Source organism: Gallinula chloropus, assembly GCF_964237585.1.
Source record: "Gallinula chloropus genome assembly, chromosome: 22".
In the NCBI taxonomy this organism is placed as follows: domain Eukaryota; kingdom Metazoa; phylum Chordata; class Aves; order Gruiformes; family Rallidae; genus Gallinula; species Gallinula chloropus.
Genome location: NC_140107.1, coordinates 1,036,420 through 1,054,640, shown reverse-complemented (window position 1 = coordinate 1,054,640; position 18,221 = coordinate 1,036,420). Strand labels below are relative to the sequence as shown.

The window sequence follows — 18,221 nt, the reverse complement described above, 5'->3', positions numbered from 1 at the left end:
AGTGCTGCCTGGAAGGGATGCACTTCTGCCCCATCAGAGGGACAGGGCAGGACATCTCTCTTCTCCTGGGCATGGCTGCAGAGGTGTGAGGCAGCGTGTGCAACCAGGGGTGCCCAGGACTTTGCCACGATGGCTGTGTGCTGGGGTAGGGACCCTGCTCCTAGGAGGGTCAGCACTCAGCCTGCCTGTTGGGCTTCCATCCGCGTTGGTGCACAAACAAGCTCTGGGTCAAAAGTGTGACCCATGGAAGGACAGTGTAGGGTCCGTCTGCTGTCAAAGTGTGCTGTGTACGACAGGTTTGCTCCCAGCTCCAGCGGATCCCTGGCAACTTCCCAGACACTTTTCAAGAACACCAAGGATGCATTTTCTACTCCAGGTAAAGGGACTTTGCTTTGAATTTTCTGCCAAAAGGGACCTGACAAAAGTCATTCTGAATGCAGAGAGTCAATGTGAAATGGAAATGGTTTTCCCTTGAAGAGTTGCCTAACTTCTCATTGTGCCTTTTCCTCCTTGGACAGGTCTCCACACTTGGCAGCAGCAGATGTCCAACAGCAGCTCCATCAGCCAGTTCCTCCTCCTGCCCTTTGCAGACACACAGGAGACGCAGCTCCTGCACTTCTGGCTCTTCCTGGGCATCTACCTGGCTGCTGTCCTGGGCAATGGCCTCATCATCATCACCATAGCCTGTGACCACCACCTCCACACCCCCATGTACTTCTTCCTCCTCAACCTCTCTGTTATTGACCTTGGCTGCATCTCCACCACTGTTCCCAAATCCATGGCCAATTCCTTGTGGGACACCAGGGCCATTTCCTACACAGGATGTGTGGCTCAACTCTTTTTCTTTACATTTCTATTCTCCACAGAGTTCTGTCTTCTCACTGTCATGGCCTATGACCGCTACGTTGCCATCTGCCACCCCCTGCAATACGGGACCCTCCTGGGCAGCAGAGCTTGTGTCCACATGGCAGCAGCTGCCTGGGGCACTGGGTTTCTCAATTCTGTGCTGCACACAGCCAGTACATTTTCATTGCCAGTCTGCCATAGCAATGCTGTTGACCAATTCTTCTGTGAAGTCCCCCAGATCCTCAAGCTCTCCTGCTCACATGCCTACCTCAGGGAAACTGGACTCATTGTGGTCAGTGTTTGTTTTGCTTTTGGTTGTTTTGTGTTCATTGTGGTGTCCTATGTGCAGATCTTCAGGGCTGTGCTGAGGATCCCCTCTCAGCAGGGACGGCACAAAACCTTTTCCACCTGCCTCCCTCACTTGGTAGTGGTCTCCCTGTTTATTTTCACCAGTTTGTTTGTATACCTGAAGCCTCCCTCCATCTCCACGCTACTTCTGGACCTGGTACTGGCATTTCTTTACTCAGTGTTTCCACCAGTAGTGAACCCCCTCATCTACAGCATGAGGAACCAGGAGCTCAAGGATGCCGTGTGGAAACTGATGACTGGATGTTTCTAAGCATCAATAAACTGCTCTTCTTCTTCTGCATATCACTGGTCATGTAACTCACATTAGGACCAGTCTGTATTTGGTAGGGACTTTTAGGTGCTGTGGGGCTTTTTCCTTCTACTTTGTCTCTGATGTAATAACAGATTCATCCCATTCCTCATGCAGTATCTCCTGGTCTTGTTTGACTCAGACATGGCAGCAGAAGAAACACTCCCCTTCCCCTGTACCTGCATCACCACCAGTCTGTCTCTTTCAGCTCCCTCGTCATTCAGGTGTTTCCACCTCTCCTGATGGCACAGCCAAGCCTAAGGGCATCTTTTCAGTAGACCGGCTGGATGTATGAACTTCACTTTGATCACTGGTTTCCACCTCCACTTGCTGTTTAGTCATTCAGATGCTGCTCAGCTCTCTGGTTTCTTCTTTGATTTTCAGAGAGTTGGAAACATTCCATCTTTCAGAATTCCAATGAACTGTTCTGTCAGAAGTTCGGTCTGTTGATAAGTGACCTTTCTGAGTCTCCTCTGAAAGCTGACCCCCTTCACACGCTGCTTGGCTGTAGCAGGCAGCTGAGGAGAGAGATTTCATGGGTATTAAACTGCATCATGTTGAACTGCTGTTTGTTGTCAGAGAAATCTCTCCATGCCTGTGAGCAGAGTTGATGCCAGAAGAAGTGTTGGGAGTCCCATGAGGACATTGAGGGAGCTGCTGGATTTGGGAAAGAGCAAAGTTCTCCAGACAGGGTTGGATCTGCAGAGACTGCTTTTCCTGCCTGTCCAGATCTCCTTAGGGACCCATATCCATCCCAGAAAGCTGCTGTCACTTCTTCTATCAACTGAGCCATGCCTGAAAATACCTGTGAAGTTAAAATGTCCCTTGTTGTAATATTCCTTTGAACTGTTCATCATTAAATACCTACCTAAAATCCAGGTAGTTGTAGATGTCCTGGGTTCTTTAATGAAAATGACTTGAAGAGACGCGCTTGACATCGTCCAGGCATTTTTTTCCCCTCTATCTCATCAGTGTTTCCCTTCCTATGTGAGAATTCCTCCCCACTCCTCCAGGTGAGGGAGCCCCACTCTGGGACTGACTGCTCCAGAGATGTCCACACCAGCACTGAGTCCAGATGCACAGTAATGGTCTGGGTGGCCACGCTCTTCCAGGTGCAGCCCAATGTGCTCAGGGCCAGATCCCTGTTCAACACCTCTGCCTGCTACGGCATCCCCTGCAATGCCCAAAGTCTTCCCCTAGCAGCCTGTTCTCCACCCCTCATGTCTCAGCCTTGATGTGCAGGGGTTGTGCTGGAACCTTTTGTCCTGGTTTCTCCCCAGCCGAGGCCCGAGTGCTGCAGCCGCTCTCTCCCTAAGAGGGTGTGGGGGGTAACGGGGCGGAGGGGAGGGATGGAAAAGGAAACCAAAAAACACCCAATCTCACAGGTTGGGATAAGAACAGGTTACTGGGACAACAGAGAGAGAGAAGCAATAGCAACAATAGGACTTTGTAGCAAAATACACAAACTGGTGCTGCACAGGGCAGGTTCTCACCAACCCACACAGCTCAGACCTCACAGCTCAGAGCTGTCCTGAAGCTGGACAGTCCCCAAAACCTTGTGTACCCCACATATGTCACCAAAACACCACCCTAATGCCCTCCTATGCTTCCCTTTGGCAATCATGGGTGCCCCCCTATGCCTTAACCAGCCCCACAGCCTATACTTAACCTTTCAAAGGAACCCTGGTGTCTCCCTAATACCCCCCTTATCTCCCTCAAACCACCTTTACCCCACATACCCCCCCATTACTTCTATTGTTGCTCCCAGGGTCCCTCACACACACGTGGGTACCCCCTCCCTCCCCAGGCCTATCTTAATCTCCCAGCCCCCTAGATGTCCCCCAACACCCCCATACACTCAATGAAATGTGAATGCTGATATAGCTGGAAAGTACAGCACCCTATTACTCCCCTAAATCTCCCCTTTTCCCCACCAAATCCCCCCATATCCACCCCCAGTTTCCCCCTACAATATCCCCACGCCCCCTCCCAACACCCATGGGTGCCCCCCAACCCCTTAAACCCTCCCCCAGCCCATCCCTAAACATCTCATCACCCCTGCCTGCCAGCCACCATCCCCCATAATGCCCACAGACCACCCCTTCTCCACCAAAATTCTCCAATATCACCCCCAGAACCCCCCTATTCAATCCAACGCCCTCCCCCAAATGCCAATGGATTCCCACAGAACCATATAAGCCCCCAAGGCCCAACCTTATCCAGCCAGTACCCTCTTTACCCCCCAGCCTCATATTACTCAGAAACCAGAGAGCTGAGTGGCATTTGAATGACCAAAGAGCAAGTGGAGGTGGAATCCTGTGATCAAAGTAAAGTACATACATCCACCTAGGCTATTTTCCATACCACCTGACACCACTTCCACGTAAAAGAAGCTGGTTGGGGAAGGGTATGGGCTTGGTGCCTCCAGAAGAGTCAGTCAGTCAGTCAGTCAGTCAGTCAGTCAGTCTGTCTGTCTGTTTGTCTTTCCTTTCAGGCAGTACTCTATAATTGTCAGGTAAACGAGGTACGCTGTGTTAGCACTGGGTGTGGGTGTAACTGGCCACTATTGTTCTACATTCATGATGAATTTTGTCAGTAAACTGTCCTCATCCCATTCTCACATAGTGGGAAAGCATTGCCATTACAGACAAGTACTCGAGTTGTTCAGCTGATGAAAATGTGCTTGTAAAATTTTTATTAATTAAAGGGGGAAAAAAAGAGGAAAATTATGGCTCTGTGGAAGCAGATGTGAGGCAAAGAGAACACAGCTCATCATTACAAGAAAGAGCAGGAGATACTGAATTAGAAATGAGATGAACATTGACTGTATCACAGTAGCTTAAAAAAAACCAGTGGGAAACCAAAAGCCAACAACTAAAAACCCTATTAAATATGAACTGATCATAACAGGGGTTATATTGTGAGTGCTATTCAGAAGACAAGCAGTTTATTGCTACATAGAAACGTCCAGTATTCAGTTTCCACATGGCATCCTTGAGCTCCTGGTTCCTCATGCTGTAGATGAGGGGGTTCACTGCTGGTGGAAACATGCAGTAAAGGAATGCCAATACCAGGTCCAAAGATAGAGAGGAGATGGAGGGGGGCTTCAGGTAGGAAAACACGCCAGTGATAATAAACAGGGAGACCACGGCCAGGTGAGGGAGGCAGGTGGAAAAGGCTTTGTGCCGTCCCTGCTGCGAGGGGATCCTCAGCACAGCCCTGAAGATCTGCACATAGGACACCACAATGAACACAAAACACCCAAAAACTAAACATACACCAACCACAATGAGTCCAGTTTCCCTGAGGTAGGCATCTGAGCAGGAGAGCTTGAGGATCTGGGGGATTTCACAGAAGAACTGCTCAACAACATTGCCCTTGCATAGGGGAAGTGAAAATGTATTGGCTGTGTGCAGCACAGCATGGAGAAACCCACTGGCCCAGGCAGCTGCTGCCATGTGGACACAAGCTCTGCTGCCCAGGAGGGTCCCATAGTGCAGGGGGTGGCAGATGGCAACGTAGCGGTCGTAGGACATGACAGTGAGAAGACAGAACTCTGTTGAGATAAAAAATGAAAAGAAAAAGAATTGAGCTACACATCCTGTGTAGGAAATGGCCCTGGTGTCCCACAAGGAATTGGCCATGGATTTGGGAACAGTGGTTGAGATGCAGCCAAGGTCAATAATAGAGAGGTTGAGTAGGAAGAAGTACATGGGGGTGTGGAGGTGGTGGTCACAGGCTATGGTGATGATGATGAGGCCATTGCCCAGGAGAGCAGCCAGGTAGATGCCCAGGAAGAGGCAGAAGTGCAGGAGCTGCAGCTCCCGTGTGTCTGCAAAGGGCAGGAGGAGGAACTGGCTGATGGAGCTGCTGCTGTTGGACATCTGCTGCCATCAAGTGTGGAGACCTGGGCAAAGAGGAAAAGCACAGTGAGACGTTAGGGAACTCTTCTTTGAGAAAAGCCTCTTTCACTTCATAAAGAATATCATGAGATTGGCTCTCTGTATTCAGGAGGACTTTGGCAAAGTCCCTTTAGGGAGGTATATTTGCTGCTGGCTTGAGCGTGTCACTGCTGGGAGGAGGGTCAGCTGTGGCTCTCGAGAACTCAGTCCTGCCTGTCAGCAGTCAGTAAATAGAAGGATGGTGTGATCTCAGACTAAATCCCCTGTGGATGGGAATGAGCTTTTCAGCACTGTCACTCCAGTTTCACCCGAGGGCAGAGCAGAGCTTTGGTAATGGTGGGACAAAGGCAGCAAGGACAGGAAGGGAAACAGTGAGAAACAGTCCAGCCAGGGCTGCAAGGACAGGGACAGACAGACAGGTACTCGCAGGTTTCTCAGACGGAAAACGTGGAAGTCTGGGTGCAGAGTCTTTGCTGGGTGGCAGAAACCAGGGGGTTGCTGTGGGAAAGTGTCAGCACGGTGGGTGATGTCAGGGAGGTACCAAATCCCCACTGCCTGGGCATTGCTGGGAGCAGCTCACTCTTCCTCTTTGCCAATGTCTTTGCTGCCTGGAGCTGTCCCTTAAGCTGCTTCTCTGTGACCATGTCACCTCCTGCTCTGTGCTCACAGACCTCATCCAACCTGCCCTGTGCTCAGCTCTGCTCTGCAGACTCCTCCTGGCATCAGGGCGCTGCCCTGGGAACCTCTGTGTGTGCAGGGCTCAGGCAAAGCTCCAAAGTCTTAATAAGAATTGAGTTTTCATTGCATATTCTTTGGGGAGAAATAAGTTCTCATCTACCACAGCACAGCCCACAGGAGAGGAACAGTCAAAGCAGACACTGCCTTGCAGGAAAATGCTTCCTTGATTTTTTTTTCAAAGTCCCTTTGGAATGTGTCAAGAATGAGCTGGAACTGGAAGTAAAGCTGACCCAGGCAGCATTTTCTTACAGAAGAAGGAACCTGTGCTGCCCTTCCCAGGATCACTCCTTCAACCCACAGCTGCTGTCTCTATTGCTGTGGAAAGCCCAGCAGCAGGCAGGCTGAGTTCTGACCCTGGCAGCAGCAGAGTCCCTGCCCCAGCACACAGACCCCGCGGCACAGGGACCCTGCTCACAAGGACAGCCCTGGGCACCTCTCAACCATGCCCAGGAGAAGAGAGCTGTCCTGCCCTGTCCCTCTGATGGGGCAGAAGGGCATCCTTTCCATGAAGCACCTTCTGGTCCTAGAGAGAACCTGTCCTCCTGACAGACGCCACACACTGCCCCATGTCCCAGCTTTAGGAGATCCCTCCAGGAACAGAACCTGCATTGCCCTGCACCCACAGACATACCAAGCAGAGTGCTGAGGATATTTCTCCTCCAGTGAGCTCTCAGCATCTGTCAGCTCTCTCAGCCTCACAGGTCTCCCCTCGGTGCCTACAGGCAGTGTCCCCAGCCCTGTGTGCTTGGCAGAGGAGCTGCCCATGGCCAGAGTTGTCTCTCTGCAGTGCTGCCGGGTTGCCATGAGCTCCCCCCATCCCAGGAGCCTGGCCCAGCTCAGCAGGAGAAGACCAGTTCTTCTAGGCTCCCTCCTGGTGTCTCAGGCCTCATGGGGATCACTCTGTGATCTCATCTCTGATGTTCCCTCCCTCAGCTGGGGAGAAATCCTTGTGTCCAGCAGAGTCCTTTCTCCTGATCAAACCAGAGCTGGGCAGGACAATCACCTTTCCTTCTCTCCCTAGGAGACAGGACGCCCAGGCAGGGACAGGCAGGGGTCTCTGACCCCATGCAAAGGTTAAGGAGCATGGCTGCCTGGGAGCTGCTGGTCCCAGTGCCCATGGGAATTACTGAAGGTGAAGGCCAGGAGAGAGTTGCTCAGACACCAACCCCTGTTGTCAGCTGAAGGGCCAGAGGTGGTCCAAGAGACATGAGTGGGTTCAAGGTCCAATAGAGCAATGCTGAAAAAGAGCAGTGCCTGGGAGCAGCATTTTTGAGCCTGGTGGGGAATTCCTTTGGCCAAATAACAAGACACCAGATGGTCAGATTTAGGACCGTTCATACCTAGAGGCACCACATGTCCAGCAGCAGCGCCAGCAGCCAGTTCCTCCTCCTGGCCTTTACAGAACCCATGGGAGCTGCAGCTCCTGCCATTCTGCCTCTTCCTTGGCATCTTCCTGGCTGCTCCTCTGGGCAACAGTTTAATGATCATTGTTCCAGTCTCTCCAACATTTCCCCCTCCCTCAGCAGCCAGTCCCTGGCTGGCAGAGTTTGTGGAAGGATTTGGGCAGGTCGTAGGGCAGTTATCACCTCCTACAGCCTGTGACTTTACAGCTGCACAGGCAAACAACCCTGGCAAACTGACATGCCACCTGATCGATGGGTGCCTTGACTACATCATCCCAATCCCATCCCAATCCCATCCCAACTGTCCTGGATCTTGCCAGGGCAGAGTTAACCTCCCCAGGCAGGCAGCACAGGTGAGCTGAGTTAGCCCAGGCTGTTTTCCACACCACTTGACATCACTCCCCCAGAAAAGGGGCTTGCTGGGGAGGGGCACTCCTGGTGCCTCCAGGGCAAGGAGTGCAGCCGAGTCATCGGGCTGGTCATCATGTTGTGCAGTTACTGGGTTATAACTGGGTATAAGTGAAATTCACTGTGGGCTATTTGCCTTTTATGGTGATTTGGTCAGTAAACTGTCCTTAGGCCAGCCCACGGAGGCTTTGTCTGTTTCTCCTGTGGGAGTGAGTGAGCGGCATGTGCTGCTCAGTCACTGGTTGGAGCTGAACCACCACAGCCCTTTTTGGAGCCCAATGTGGGGCCTGAAGGTTTGTTATAATGGTAGAGGATGAGGTGAGGGGTGCTTTCTCCTCCCCTTTTCCCTTTAGGCTTTTTACAGCATCTGTTGAGAATGTTGACTATCCCTGGGATGTTCAGACCAGCATACGTGTCTTGCTCTCTGTCCTGCATGTCTGTCTGGACCTACGTGTTACCAACTACTGTTCCAAGAATATTGCCAAGAGGTCTTTCCTGGGCTGAAGGGTCAGGGGTGGCATGGGGTGTGGGAGGGCATTAAAAAATACCTAGACAAGAAAAACAGATCCAGAGGCACTGTGGCTGCCCAGGCCTCAGAAACCAACACCATAGCTGAGCCAGAAAGAACCCTTACAACAGGCACTGGAGCTACCCGTGCCTCAGAGAGTGCAGCTCCTCCAGTCTCTCCAAGCACCATAGGTACTCAAACCCCAGAGGCCAACCCCAGAGCTGATCCAGACAGCCAACCAGTACGACTGTCAGTCACCTCTATCCAGAAGAAGAAATACATGAACCCTGGGCATAGACTTCTTCTGGAGAGTGCACTTCAAAGACCCAAAAGGGTACCAGTGGGCTTTTGGAATAGCTGCCACAGAGACAGAAGACATTGAACAAGTGTCTCTTCTGCCTGGGCTGTCAGAAGACCCTGCAGTTGTGGGGCTGATAAAGGTTGAAGAACAACGAGTACCAATTGCTAAAATACCACACCCAACAGAGACTCCCTGATTCCCATTCAGAAACTGATCATCAACTGGAGAGTCAGGGAGTGATTGGTAGAAACCACTAACCCTTCAACAGTGCAATCTGGCCAGTGCAGAAGTCCAGTGGAGAGTGGAAGCTGACACTGGAGTATTGTTCCCTGAATGAGGTCACGCTGCCTATGAGTGTTGCAGTGCCAGTCACGCTGGAACTCCAGTATGAACTGGAATCAAAAGCAGCCAAGTGCTATGCCACAGTCGACATTGCAAATGCTTTATTCTTGATTCCTTTGGTGGCAGAGTGCAGGCCAGACTTTGCTTTCACTTGGAAGGGAATCCAGTACACCTGGGATTGACTGCCCCAGGGCTGGAAACACATCCCCACCATCTGCCATGGACTGATCCAGTCTGCATTAGAGCAGGGTGAAGCCCCAGATCACCTACAGTATATTGATGATGTCATGGCATGGGACAGCACAGCAGAGGAATTTTTTGAGAAAGGGAAGAAAATGATCTGAATTCTGCTAAAGCTGGTTTTGCCATCAAAGTAAGGGCAAGAGACCTGCTCCAGAAATCCACTTTTAAGGATTAAAATAGCAGGATGGGTGTCATCAGATCCCAGTGGATGTTACCAATACAACAGCAGCTATGTCTCTATCAACCAACACAAAGGAGACACAGGCTTTCCTAGGCACTGTGGGTTTCTGGAGAATGCATATCCCAAACCACAGTCTCATTGTCAGCCCTCTCTACTGCGTAACCTGGTAAGAGAACGATTTCCAATGGGTTCCTGAGCAGCGAGAAGCCTTTGAAGAGATCAAACAGGAGATAGTCTGTGTAGTAGCCCTTGGGTCCATCCAGACTGGGCCAGATGTAAAAAATGTGTTCTACAGGTCAGCCTGGGAGAATGACCCTACCTGGAGTCTCTGGCAGGAAGCACCAGGGGAGGCTCAAGGTTAATCTCTGTGGTTTTGGAGTTGGGGCTACAGAGGATCCAGACACTCTAACAGAAAAGGAAATACTGGCAGCACAGGAAGGGGTTTGAGCCACTTAAGAAGGGTTTGGGACTGAAGCCCAGCTCCTCCTGGCACCCCGACTGCCAGTACTGTGCTGGATGTTCAAAGGGAAGGCCCCTTATATGCACCATGTGACTCATGCTACGTGGAGCAAGTGGGTCACATTTATCCCACAGCAGGATTGAATAGGAAACCCCAGTCACCCAGGAACCCTGGAAGTGATCACAGACTGGCCAGAAGGCAAAGATTGTGGAATATCAGCAGAGGAGCAGGTGACACATGCTGAAGAGACCTCCCTGTACAGTGAACTGCCAGAAAATGAGAAAAAATATGCCCTGTTAACCGATGTGTCCTGAGGCATTGCTGGCAAACATCAGAGGTGGAAGGCTGCTGTATGGAGTCCTACACAACAAGTTGCAGAAGCTGCCTATGGAGAAGGCAAATCCAGCCAGTTTGCAGTGGTGAAAGCCACCGAGCTGGCTTTAAACACTGGCAGATGAGAAAAGTGGCCACATATGTAGCTCTATACTGATACCTGGATGGTGGTCCATGGCAGAAGGTCTAAATAATAGATGATGTTATTAACCTCCCCAATACGCTGAAAACATAAGATCTGGGCATGATGTAGATGGTGTGGAAACAGGGGTGGATAATGTCCTGGTTCTAGCTAGGCCAGAGCTCACCTCCCCAAGCAGCCAGCACAGCTGAGCTGAGTTCGCCTGGGCTGTTTTCCACACCACCTGACATCACTTCCCCATCCAAGGGGCTGGTTAGGGAGGGGTGGTCCTGGCATGGTGCAGCACTCTGTTGTTGTTGGGGATGTAAGGTACTCTCTGTGCTATCACTGGGTGTGAGTACAATTGGGGCTGTTATTGTTCCCCTTTTATGGTGCTTTTGTCACTAAACTCTCCTTATCCCAACCCACAGAGGCTCTGTCTGTTTCTCCTCTGGGAGTGAGCGAGCAGCATGTGGTGCTCACCCATTGTTTGGGGCTGAACCACCACAGTTTCCAAGGCACAAGCAGTGAGCTTCTCTAGGAGAAGGTGGTGGGAAACTGTGTCCAAGGCCTTGCTAAAGTCAAGGTAGACAACATCCAGAGCCCTTCTCTTCTCCAAGAAGCAGCTCACCCTCTCATAGAGGGAGATTCAGTGGGTCAACCAGTCCTGTCATTATGAACCCAAGCTGACTGGGCCTGATCACCAGGGAGTTCTTTATGAACTGGATAATGGTGCCCAGGATGATCTGCTCCATCACCTTCTCTGGGACTGAGGTCAAACTATCAGACCTGTAATTTCCCTGATCATCTTCCTGTTCCTTCTGATATAGGGGGTTACGTTGACTGATTTCCAGTCTGCTGGTAAGTCTCCAGTCATCCAGGACTGATGGAAAGTGGCTTGGTGAACCCCCCTTGCCAGATATTTCAGCACCTTCAGGTTCATCCCATTCAGCCCCACAGATCTGTGCACATCTCTGTGGTGCAGCAGTAACCATCTCCTCCTGGATTGAGGTGGGTTCATTCTGCTCCCTGTCTCTGTCTCCGAGCTCAGGGAATTGGATTCTCTCTGTACAGCTGCTCCTATTACTATGGCTGCTACTATTACAGTGGCAAAGATTTCCATTAAGCACCTCAGCCTAGTCCTCATCTTTCCATAATGTTTCCTCCTGAATCTGATAGGGGATGGAGTGTCTCCCTGCTCTTTCTCTTTTTTTAGATGAAGGACAGATGAATTTCTAGCTGGGCTTTGGACCAATAATGAGGAGAAACTCTCATCCCGTTGTTCTTCCCCCAGCGTTATACACCCCACGCTGCCCCACGAAGAGCCCTGAGCAATGCCTGAGAGGCAGAACCTGTCTTTCCTGGGGCTGGGGGTCGGGACTTGGCCTTTCTCATTCATCAAACCAACCCACGGCTTGCTCAGCATCTCAGCTGCTTGTACATTGTCTTTGCCTACCAGCCAACATGGCCTCCAATTACCTGTGCTAACGAGTCCCTGGGGAGGCTCAGCCAGCAGTGGCTCTCAGCGGGACTCATTAATACTTCAGGTACTTTGGCTTCTGCTTTTGACATGGAGGTTCTTGTGTAATCTCCTCTCAGTACCTGAGCTTCAAGGACTCAGCACCAAATGCACCACAGGGCTCATAAGAATAAAAACCAAGCCCTAACGAGCTATGTCTCTTCATGTAATTATCTTCAAGTCTTCAAGAAATGTACAGATCATTGGAGCTGTTTCAAAGGGAGCTCAGAATAAAACTGTTTTCTTTTTAAGGGTGTAGGTTATTATTTTCACTTCATAGCAGAGGTGATAACCTCTGACTGAGATTGATCCAGGGTGCCTCCTAAGGAGGTCTGGACTGGTCCGAAAAAGGGTCCCTTGAGGCAGTGGGGACAACCTTGCTGCACATCTCCACAAGCTCACCATGACTCTCACCAGCCAACTGGGACTTGCGTCCCTTGTCCTTACATCAGGTCTCTCTGCTGCACTCCACAGTGGGGCATTACAGCCCCTCTGTACCAGCTCCCCTGCTTTCCTTAGAGAACTGGCTGCACACAGGCAGCACACAGGGAGTTATTTTCTCAATAACACAAGAAACCTGACAAGATTCACCATTAAATCAAACACTCCTCACTCTATGCCAAGTGCAATCTGCCACCAATGAGGTTCACCTGCCACAAAGCTTAACTGTGTGAGAAATGTTCTAGTGAGGAAGGAGACTGTGAAATCACTGCAACTCAAGTGTTGGCTAAAGACAGAATGAGTCAGACAACTGCCAGAAAGGCAAGGGTTTAACTCCCTGAAACTCAGAGCAGCAGCTGGATGGTTGAGAGTTGTTTGAAAGGTCCAAGGGGAAGGGAAATCTGTAGAGCAACCACAAGTGCTGGTGTGCAGATCCACTGCTAAGTGGTGCTTTCAGAAACAGTCATAGAATCATAGAATCTCCTGAGTTGGAAGGGACCCATAAGGATCATCCAGTCCAACTCCTGGCTCCACACAGGGCCAGCCAACTCAGAGCACGGGACTGAGTGCATCATCCAGATGCTTCTTGAACTTGGTCAAGCTCAGTGTTGAGACCCCTTCCCTGGGCAGCCTGTTTCAGTGCCTGACCACCCTGTCAGTAAAGAACCTCTCCCTCATATCTAGCCTAAACCTCCCCTGTCACAGCTTCATGCTGTTCCCTCAGGTTCTATCACTGGTCACCAAAGAGAGATCAGCACCTGCCCTTTCGCTCCCCCTCCTCAGGATGCCACAGACTGCACTGAGGTCTCTGCTCAGCCTCCTTTTCTCCATGCTGAACAAACCAAGGGACTTCAGCCCCTCCACATGAGACTTCCCCTCCAGACTCTTCACCATCCTCATTGTCCTCCTCTGGATTCTTTCCAATATTTTTATGTCCCACTTGTACTGTGGTGCCCCAAACTGCACCCAGCACTTAAGGTGAGGCTGCACCAGCACAGTGTAGAGCAGGACAATCCCCTCCCTGGACCGGCTGGCAATGCCATGCTTGATGCACCCCAGGATACGCTTGGCCCTCCTGGCTGCCTGGGCACACTGCTGGCTTGTGTTTAACTTGCTGTACACCAAGATTCCCAAATCCCTCCAGCGTCTGACCCCCCCAGTCTGTATGCACAACCAGGGCTGCCCCTTCCCAGGTGCAGGATCTGGTGCTTGCCCTTGTTAAACTCCATGGTGTTGGTGACTGCCCAGCTCTCTGATCTGTCCGGGTCTCTGCAAGGCTTCTCCACCTTCAACAGAGTCAACAGCTCCTCCCAATTTGGTGTCACATGCAAATTTACTTAAGACACCCTCTAGTCCAGTTGTCTGGTCAATTATGAAACATGAAAAAGAATCACAGAATCACAAGGTTGGAAAAGACCTTCAAGATCATCGAGTCCAGCTGTTCCTGTCCTGTGCTAAACCATATCCCTAAGTATCTCATCTACCTCTTTTTTTGAACACATCCATGGATGGTGACTCAACCCCCTCCCTGGGTAGCCTGTTCCAAGCCCTGACAACTCTTTCAGTAAAAAATTCTTCCTAACATCTGATCTGACCCTGCCCTTGTGCAGCTTCATGCCATTTCCCCTTGTCCCATCTCCTGTCCCCTGTCAGGTCAGTGTAGGTGGTGAGAAGGTCTCCCCTCAGCCTCCTCTTCTACAGGCTGAATACCCCCAGCTCCTTCAGCCACTCCTCATAGGATTTGCCCTCCAGCTCCTTCCCCAGCCTGGTTGCCCTTCTCTGGACTCACTCCAGGACCTCAATGTCCTTCTTATGGGGAGGAGCCCAGAACTGGACCCAGCACTCAAGGTGCTGTCTCACCCATGTCAAGCACAGGGGCACAATTCCCTCCCCAGACCTACTGGCCACACTGTTTTTGATACAAGCCAAGATGCCGTTGTCCTTCCTGGCCTCCTGGGTGTTGCAGAATGGCTTGAGAAGCAAGGCCATGAGCCTATGGAGCAGCTGTCCAAGCAGTTGCCTGTGTAGCTCAGTCAGACCAGGCTCCACGCCGTCTTGGTGAGAACAGAAGGGTCAACAATCGGTCAGTGTATTCTTGTGTATCGTGCAGCAAGGCCACAAGATGTGGGAGCAGAAGGTGTGATAAGGATTCAGTGCTCCTGGGACTGAGAAAGAGACAAGATTCCCAAGGTGCAAGATGGGTGGAGTATGTAAATGTAACCTTTAGTTAAGAGCCAATTACGACAAGTACAGCACGTGGTAGGAACAGTATCAAAGGAAGGGTGTGCTTGCAATGAAGTTGAAGTTGCTTTATCAATCACATTGATTGGCAGCATTCTTCCCTCTCGTCGCGGCACCCATCCTTGGTAAAATCTTGCTAATAGTCTCTTCCCTTGAGGGAATTTTGGGGAAAATGTGAGAATTAGGGAATTTGGGGGATGGGGGGGGGGGGGGGCGGGAAATAGAGGATTTTAGGGGAAACGTGAGGATTTTGGGGGGAGATATGAGGATTTGGGGGAATTCCTGGTTCCTTGGGCATGGAGAACATCCTGGACTGACCAGAGGTGAAGCTGGATGAGTCCTGGCTGGGATTCCAGGAAGAATTTGGGTGAAATTCCAATGGTTTTGGAGTTTGTGCTTGAACGAGACATGGATCTTTGTGCCAGGATGCCAGGGAGATGCCAGGAGGTGGGGACATGGCAATGGGGTGGTGACCACCATCAGCACCACCACCACCATCTCTGGCACAGTAGTCAGTGGCCGTGTCATCGTCATTGACTGATGATGCGTATTGTGCGTCCCAACCATCTCCAGTCCCTTCCCAGAAAACCCCTCATCCCAGGGTCTTTGATGGTTGGATCAAAGTCCATGGTGCCAGATGAGATCCACCCGAGAGTGCTGAGGGAACTGGCAGAGGTGGTAGCCGAGCCGCTTTCCATTATCTATCAGCTCTCCTTGTTGACTGGTGAGGTCCCAGAAGACTGGAGGCTCGCCAATGTGACTCCCATTTACAAGAAAGGTTGTAAGGAGGATCCGGGGAACTACAGGCCTGTTAGCCTGACCTCGGTTCCAGGGAAGGTTATGGAACAGATAGTCTTGAGGGAGATCATGCGGCATGTGCGGGATGGCCGGGGGATCAGGCCTAGCCAGCATGGGTTCATGAAGGGCAGGTCCTGTTTGACCAACCTGATCTCCTTCTATGATCTAGTGACCCATCTGCTGGATGAGGGAAAGGCTGTTGATGTGGTCTACCTAGACTTCAGCAAAGCCTTTGGCACTGTCTCCCATGGTATTCTCCTGCAGAAGCTGGCAGCCCGTGGCTTGGATGGCTACACCCTCGGCTGGGTAAGGGGCTGGCTGGAGGGCCGGGCTCAGAGAGTGGTAGTAAATGGAGTTAAATCTAGCTGGCGACCGGTCACAAGTGGTGTTCCCCAGGGGTCGGTGCTGGGGCCTGTCCTCTTCAATATCTTTATTGATGACCTAGATGAGGGCATTGAGTGCACCCTCAGTAAGTTTGCAGATGACACTAAATTGGCTGGGAGTGTGGATCTGCCTGGGGGTAGCGAGGCCCTACAGAGGGATCTGGACAGGCTGGAGAGCTGGGCTGAAGCCAATGGCATGAGGTTCAACAAGAGCAAATGCCGAGTCCTGCACTTTGGCCACAACAACCCCAGGCAGCGCTATAGGCTTGGGGCGGAGTGGCTGGAGGACTGTGCGGAGGAAATGGACCTGGGGGTACTGATTGATGCGCGGCTGAACATGAGCCGACAGTGTGCGTGGGTGGCCAAGAAGGCCAACGGCATCCTGGCTTGAATCAAAAATAGTGTTACTAGTAGGAACAGGGAGGTAATTGTCCCCCTGTACTCAGCACTTGTGAGGCCGCATCTCGAGTACTGTGTTCAGTTTTGGGCCCCTCACTACAGGAAAGACATTGAGGCCCTGGAACGCGTTCAGAAGAGGGCTACTAAGCTGGTGAGGGGTCTGGAACACAGGCCTTACGAGGAGCGGCTGAGGGAGCTGGGATTGTTCAGCCTGGAGAAGAGGAGGCTCAGGGGAGACCTTATAGCTCTCTATAACTTCCTGAAGGGAGGTTGTAGTGAGCTGGGGGTCGGCCTCTTCTCCCGTGTAGACAGCGACAGAACTAGAGGGAATGGTATCAAGCTGCGCCAGGGGAGATTCAGGCTGGACATTAGGAAGCACTACTTCTTGGAAAGGGTAGTCAGGCACTGGAATTCACTGCCCAGGGAGGTGGTGGAGTCACCGACCCTGGGGGTGTTCAAGGAAAGACTGGATGTTGTATTGCGGGACATGGTTTAGTGGGAGCCAGTAGTAATAGGTGAATGGTTGGACTGGATGATCTTTTAGGTCTTTTCCAACCTTGATAATTCTGTGATTCTGTGATGCTTGTGAGGTCACTGGGAACTGAATATCTCAACAATGTGTCCTTGGCCAATAGGGGAATACGTGCTTGTGAGGTCATACTGACAGACCTGGAGCAGGCTGTGGACAGTGGAAGTTGTTGTGAGGTCACTGATTCCGGAACCTTTGACAGGACAAGAGAAGGCAGATGGTCTGTGTTGTGATGTCAGTGGTTCCCAAGTAGCTGATAGGTCAGACAAAGGCCAAAACATGTGTTTCATTACTCCCTGAATAGTTGATAGGCAGGGAAAAGACCAATAGGCTGTGTGGGTTCTGAGGAAATATCTCTAGCCTGAGTCTAGGACCAGGCTTATGGACAGTATAGGTCCTTCTGAGGCTACTGGTAGCTGGAGGTATGATTGGCCAGGAACTGACAGATATCTTGTGAATGTCCTTGTGATGTCAGTGGTGCCAAAATACCTGACAAGCCAGGAATGGGGACACGTCAGTGGTAGATGCTGTGAGATCACCTTTGCCTGAGTGGTGGACAGGCCAGGAGTGTGCACCCTACTTGTGCATGACGCTGTGGTTTCATTGGTGCTGGATTAGCTTTGATGCTGAGAGAGGCATATGGCTTGTGTGGGTGTGGTGGTTTAGGCCTGGCTGGAGGCCAGACACCCACCAAAGTCGGTCTATCCCTCCCCTTTTTATTTGGACAGGGGAGAAAATAGATATCAAGAGGCTTAGGAGTCAAGATAAGGACAGGGAGAGATCATCCTTTAATGAACGACCTGGGCAAAACAGCCTCAACAGAGTGAAGGACAGAAAACTCTCTAGTTTATTACACTGCACTGCACACCCAGTGACACCAGAGTTGGATAATGAGAAGTGTGACCAGATCTTAAAACAACGGGACCAGATCCTAAAGCACCTTCCCCCCACCCCTCCCTTCTTGCAGACTTCAGTGTAGTCAGGATTTTGCTCCTTTCTTTCCCCCAACTGTGGCACGGGAGGGGCAGGGACGGGGAGATGGGGGCTTCGGTCAGTCCCTTGCAAGTTGGTTTCCTTCTTGGCCAGGGCGGGGGGTGTCATTCATTCCACCCCCTTCCCCTGCTGCACCGTGGGGTCCCACCCACGGCAGACAGTCCTCCACGAACTTCTCCACCGTGAGTCCTTTCCCGCAGGGCTTCAGCTCTTCCCCAGCTGCCCCACCGTGGGTCACTGCTGTGGGTGCAGTCATCAATCACAGTGTCTCTCAGTCCCAGTCCTCCACAGGGTCACCAGCCTCCCCCCAGCAAAACTGCTCTGGCACAAATCTCTCCCTTGCTCATCTCTGTGTCTCTGTCTCTCCCCACGGGCTGCCAGTGCTGGCAGGGGCTGGCTGCAACGTGGGTCACAGCATCTCCTGTCTGTCTCCACCTGCTCCATCCAGCGTGGGGCCTCTCCACGGGCTGCAGG

General features: G+C 51.5%; 2 protein-coding genes across 2 annotated transcripts; one reads left to right on the top strand and one right to left on the bottom strand.

Moving 5' to 3' along the window:
- Positions 1-243: 243 nt before the first annotated feature.
- On the top strand, positions 244-1,465 carry LOC311199965 (olfactory receptor 14A16-like; the record flags this gene model as incomplete). Its single annotated transcript, XM_084274118.1, has 2 exons — positions 244-376; positions 519-1,465. The coding sequence occupies 2 exons, from the start codon at positions 244-246 to the stop codon at positions 1,463-1,465; spliced, it is 1,080 nt and encodes a 359-aa protein (XP_084130244.1).
- Positions 1,466-4,431: 2,966 nt separating this feature from the next.
- LOC311199964 (olfactory receptor 14A16-like) lies at positions 4,432-5,388 on the bottom strand (the record flags this gene model as incomplete). Its single annotated transcript, XM_084274117.1, has 1 exon — positions 4,432-5,388. One exon carries the CDS (start codon positions 5,386-5,388, stop codon positions 4,432-4,434), a length of 957 nt encoding a protein of 318 aa, XP_084130243.1.
- Between the last annotated feature and the right edge of the window lie 12,833 nt (positions 5,389-18,221).